We start from the raw sequence: 6,133 nt of genomic DNA, 5'->3' as shown, positions 1-6,133 counted from the left end.
AGAGAGAGAGAGAGAGAGAGAATTGTCCCATTTATCTTGAACTTGAAATTAAGTTTTTTTTATTTTTATCAAACTTAAAATTAAGTTGGCAGTGTTAATGTCAACAAAGGAAACAGTTGGCAACGCGGCTCCCACTCTCCTTGGGAAATTCCATCTCCATTATCTCTTTCATTTATATATATGTATAGATGTATAATGTTACTTCAAACTCTGCCGATTCAATTTGATTGTGAGTACCATATTTTGTTGGTTTGTTTGTTTGTTTGTGTTTAATCTATGTGGCAGTGCTTGAGGTCACCTGATTTATGAAAACTTCTAACAATTTATAGCATTAAATTAAAGCTAATTTATCGACGTTTGACACTAATTCTTTTGTGTGTTCGTCTAACTGTTATTGTTCATCTTTCACAGAAAGAGAGAGGAAGAACATAATTAAACGCGAAAATGCTGTCATTTGTGAGAATCTTCGGTAATTAGTATATATTTATCGAATTCCTTAGTAATTTAATCCATTTTGATGTAGTATATGGAGTGCTAACATGTTGTTTTGTCTTGTTGATCCTATGATAGATCTGACGTGGGCTAACTTACTAGCCAGGTACGCCATGTGGATGATGATGCTATACTTAACAAATGTTTGGAAGCTCAACTTCACTCATGCGGCTGCAATTATCAATGTGTTTTGGGGATTGATGGCAATTATGCTCTTGCCTATGCAATTCCTTGTTGATGCCTTCATGGGTAACTACTGGATGCTTCTCATCTCCAGTTTTGCCTATAGTGCAGTGAGTATCTCCTATTCTTCCCAACTCCCAAAATGTCGTGCTTTTTTTTTTATAAGTCTAATCAAAATAGGGTAGAGGCGATCAACGCATGACAATTCTTCTTAAGCAGGACCATATACAGGAGCTCCATCATTGATGAGCTAAACAAGGGGGCCTAAACGGTCCTATAAATGAGGGGTTTGAAAACTTTGCAGGATGTCCACATACGGTCCATGGTTACGAAGTATGAATACTACGAAAATATTGTTGTACTCATACCGGGTACTGGTACTCGTACCGATAGGACTGTATGTGTATTAGGTACTTGAAATACATACTGGATACTTTTTATACATTTTTTAACAGTTGGGTACTCTATAAGTACTTCATGGGTATATCAGGTGTACACCAAGTTATGGGACATTGGTGGAAATACGCTTAATTTATTACAAAGTTCTTATTTACTTAAAATTGCAAATTATTTACTTGATGTGTCAGAGATGAAAGATATATTATTCAATGTTGACGCTGATGGAAGTGAAAACTAAAATTTCAAGTTTTTAAATTTTGCTTAGCTTACTTTTGGAATGAAACTTTGTTTTATAATTTTTCCTATTTAATAGCATTAAAATAGATTATAGACTTTACTTTAGTATTGGTATTGTTGAATTATGATTTTTCTTTTGGTTTTGTAATTTCTCTTTTTAGTTTTGGTATTGAACTTTGATTTGTAAATGAATTTCAAACTATAAATTAAAAAAAAATAAAAAAATTTATTGACGTATCCCATACCGTACCCGTATCTTATTTTTTTTTAGGTCTTATCTTATTGGCATACTCGTATCGTACCCGTATCAATATCTGTATCCACACCCGTGCTTCATAGGTCCCTGGAGACGAACTAAATCCTAGCCTGAGCCCAACTCTAATCTAGGATTAATGGGTATGAGTTTGTGCACCCTTAAAATTGTCAGTGAGATTTGAACTTGTAACCTCATATTCATTAAAATATATTTGTGAGTAAGCCTGTTCTTCAAATCACATGATAGTGCATCTCTTCCAAATCATGGTTTACTAAAATTTTAAATCACAAGACTCGGATATAAGACTTTTTTTTTTTTTTAGATAGGGAAAATAAGACTTCTTGAAACCAAACTTATTATCACCGTGTTGTATCAACCAAACACTTAAATTACTCCTTATTGATTGTCATGGGCTATGCTAGCAATTCTATAAGATTTGTCTTCTCAGACACAAACTTCTCTGTGTGCAGGGTTTGGGATTCCTAACAATGTCAACGCCTCCGGTCCTCGCCAAGGCCACAGGCACTTGCAGTCTATACGAGCCCGAATGCATTGGCGAGGGACAGAAAATACTCTTCTACACAGCACTAGCTCTAATAGCTCTGGGACTCTCGGGTCACTTAATTTCACTAGACGCTTTCATAGACGAGCAATTCTCAGAAGATGTACTCGGCAACTTCACTACGGGCACGTTCATCACCATTGTCCCTATAGGCGCTGTCATTGCGATTACATATATAAGGTTATGGTTGATTCGGTTTGGCATACCGGCCATTTTTACAATGGTGGCTACACTGGTATTCTTGAGTGGTTCGGGTTCGTACAATTGTGTTAAGCCGCAGGGTAGCTCGCTCACCATTGTGTTTAGAGTGCTTGTGGCTGCAACCTCCAAGATGTTTTGTAAGTGCCCAAAGGAGGCTGATCGGCTCTATGAAACAAGGGGTGTTGATGATGTTGATTTGTTGCCTCACTCACGTCACCTAAGGTATCTCTGAACTTGATCAAATTAGAAGATTCAACCATGATATTTCGAACATAAAGTTCACCACCGGTCTGACTTTGGTGATTCGAGTTATTCATTCTATTGGGTCTCTTGGCTTAGATCATCTGTGAAAAAAATTAGAATGATTGGATAATTTTTTCATTGATATGTAAAACTGATGATAAAAATGGAGGAAATATTATGTTGCTCTCCAAAATTATCACTTAAAAATCAATTCAACTCATATTTTTTTTAATAATATCAATTTTATACCTAAACTATTTGATTTTAGATTAATTTTTCCTCAACCGTTAGCTGTCTTTTATAATCAAACGGAACTACTCACATAATACTAAAATTTCATTTGAAATTTCATTTTATCCCAAACTATCTCTAAAATATTAATTAAACCCATAAACTTTATTTTATTCAAGGGTCTAACTGATATTTTGAAAATAGTTTGGGGATAAAATGAAATTTCAAATAAAATGTCGGTGCCACATCAGCAATTTATGTTTTGACTATAGGCGGCAATTGATGGTGGGGATAAAATTGATTCAAAATCAAATAGTTTAAGTATAAAATTGATATTAATAAAAGAACAAGGGTCTAATTGATTTTTGAATGATAGTTTGAGGGGGGAAATGATATTTTCTTATAATATCATATTGTTTGAGGATCAAATTAACAAATTAAAAATTTTGAAGGCAAAAGTCACATAAAATGCATATTTTAGAAATTATATGTTTATTTTAGGGTAAATTACATTGATAATCTCTGCAATTTGCCCTTCTATTATTTTGGTCCATGTCATTTAAATTAGTTTAATTATTAATTTTAAATTTTGGATCAATTGGATCCAATTGATAACTTTTGTCTATAAAAACATGACACATGCCACTTATATGCAGATTTTCTATTAAAAAAATTTAAAAAAAAAAAAACTAAAATTGTAATCAATTTGATCAAACCAAAACACAATCATAAATTCAAAATCAAATCAAACTAATTTCAATTACAGATATCAAAATGATACAAGGACCAAAGTCCAAAGAAAATCGATATAATTTGGCCAAATTATTTTATTATTATGGTTCCGTCAACAATTTAGACAATATGTTTGAAAGTGAACTAATTTTACTTAAATTAATCCATTTTTGAAATGCAGGTGTCTAGACAAGGCTGCAATTATATTACCAGCAAAGCCTCTAGAAGAACAACAGAAAAACAGATGGAAACTCTGCAGAGTTACAGAGGTAGAAGAAACCAAACTCACCATTCGAATGATCCCTTTATGCGTCACTTTCATTTTCTGCGGCGTTGTCTCTGCCATCGGCAACACATACTTCATCGAGCAAGCAAACCACATGACCCACAAGCTCGGCAAACTCTCAATCCCCATCGCAATCCTTCTCTTGTTCTACGACCAAGGCAAACAACAATTCGCCAAACTATACTACAAGCTTGCCGTCAAGCTAGGCGGGTCAGGGGCGCGACACTATGCTCCTCTCATTGCTGTTGCTGTGTCGATGGTTTTTGCAATTCTGTGTTGCATTATTGCTGCTAAAGTGGAAACAAAAAGGCTAAATGTGGTGAGGACTCATGGGTTGGTTGACAAACCTGAGGAGAGGATTCCGATGAGCGTGTTTTGGTTGCTTCCACAGTTCGTACTCATCGGTGCCCTTGATGGGATTCTTGAAAAAAGTGTTGAAGCCATCTTGTTCGATCAGGTTGGTTAGAATTTCAAGTTTTTTTCAAAATAAAAATGCATCAAACAGAGAGTGACTACATGCCTCTGTCAATATATGTTACTGTCAATAAGTTCTCCATTTTTTTTCTTTTTTTAATTTATTATTTAAATAAATAATTTGTTATGCCCTCAATTTTTGACAGGTTGGGCCATCGATGAGGACTTATGCAGTCCGTATTGGTGTCGGTGTGATGGGGTTGGGGCATATAGGGAGTGTTCTATCAGTGTATGTAGCAGGGAAGGTGAGTGAAAGAGGAGGAAAACAGAGTTGGTTTCAGGACACATTGAACCATAGTCGGTTTGATAAGTATTATTGGACGCTGGCTTGGTTGACTGCTGTGAATCTTGGTTTGTACATTGTGGTGGCACTTTTTTACAGTTTTAGAGAATCAGAATCGGAAGATGAGGATGCTCCAAATTACGATCCAACTTCTGGACCTTTTGAGGACAATGCTCAATGTTGTTGCTGTTAGGTGGCACGGAATTCTCTATTCTCAAAATTTATTTGGTGATATATATTATTGTTTTATGTTAATTATTATCATATTTGGAGTGTGAAAATTAATTAATGGGAGTCTTACATAATTTATATGATGTTGTCAAAGAATTCTGTTCTGTCTAACACTAATAGTTGAATAAATCTCAATTGTATATGTAGAACTTTTGACTATTTAGTTGGTTGGTAATCTGATTTTGATTGGACATTACAATAACGTGTGATCAAGCACATATGTAGAGTGGAATAATGGGCATTCATATTAAATTAATAATTTAAATTGTTGATTTTTAAATTTTATGCAAAGATCATTAAGGCTCCGTTTAATTAGAAAAAAAAAAAATTGGTAGAAACTAAAAGTAAAAGAAAATGAAGTGAAAGAAAATAAATAGAAAATAAAATATATTTTCTTGCAGACATTTGATTAGGATAAAGATTTTGTAAGAAAAAGATAGACAAATTTATCAGTTTAGTTATAAATAACTCATACAAAGTACCGGCCCTAGCCTAAGGCCACTAAAACCTGCGCCTTAGGCCCTAAAAAATTGGCCCAAAATAGGGCCTCCAAATTTAGTAAAGCGTTATAGGCCCAAATTATTTTTTTTGTTTTATAGCCAATTTAAAGAGCTCCAAAATATTCTGATGGGCTCATATTTTTTTTATAAATGTTGTTTGGCCCAATTAAAATTAAAATATATACAAAAATGTTGGTGGCTCAAGGAGAAGGAATCCACCAAAAAAAAAAAGGCCCAGGGAGAAGAACAATACATACATCACATACAATGAGCTGTTGTCAATCTATCTCTCTCTCTCTCTCTCACACACACGCACACACACTCTCTCTCTCTCTCTCACTATCAAATTTTATTAAATAAATGTGCCTTAATTTTTTTATACCTTCTTTCTTTATCAGATTTTAGTGGAATAACAAATTTGGCCTAATTTTTTTTACCATCTTTTATCTATCAAATTTTAGTGGAATAAATAATTTTTCCCTAAGATTCGAACAATTTCAAATATATGAAGAAAATTTTGGATTTTCGTTTGATTTGAAGAAGTTCAATTCTACCAATGATGAGTGCTTGAAGACTTATTGTGCTAATCTTGAAGATTTTTTGAAACCTGATGGACTTATGGATGTTGATGGGAGAGAATTATTTTGTGAGTTGAAAGTCTTTAAAAAATTTTGCCAAAAGAAATCAATAGGCCAATTGAAGTGATGAATTATTTGAAATTGATTGATGGTTGTTTTCCAAATGACTGGATCGTGTATAGAATATTGTTGACTATTCCAGTTACCGTTGCCTCTCGAGAAAAAAGTTTTTCAAAGTTGAAATT

At 33.8% G+C, this 6,133-nt stretch overlaps 1 protein-coding gene across 1 annotated transcript; it reads left to right on the top strand.

Annotated features, from left to right (window-relative positions):
• Positions 1–381: 381 nt before the first annotated feature.
• Positions 382–4,969, top strand: LOC114277011 (protein NRT1/ PTR FAMILY 5.5). The gene is made up of 5 exons (XM_028218832.2): positions 382–469; positions 571–785; positions 2,038–2,552; positions 3,718–4,279; positions 4,443–4,969. The coding sequence occupies exons 1-5, from the start codon at positions 445–447 to the stop codon at positions 4,770–4,772; spliced, it is 1,647 nt and encodes a 548-aa protein (XP_028074633.2). The 5' UTR covers positions 382–444; the 3' UTR covers positions 4,773–4,969.
• Positions 4,970–6,133: the final 1,164 nt, after the last annotated feature.

This window comes from Camellia sinensis, chromosome 10, assembly GCF_055761805.1.
Source record: "Camellia sinensis isolate YWXY chromosome 10, ASM5576180v1, whole genome shotgun sequence".
Classification (NCBI taxonomy): domain Eukaryota; kingdom Viridiplantae; phylum Streptophyta; class Magnoliopsida; order Ericales; family Theaceae; genus Camellia; species Camellia sinensis.
The sequence above is the reverse complement of the archived record's forward strand: the minus strand, read 5'-3'. Positions and strand labels throughout refer to the sequence as shown.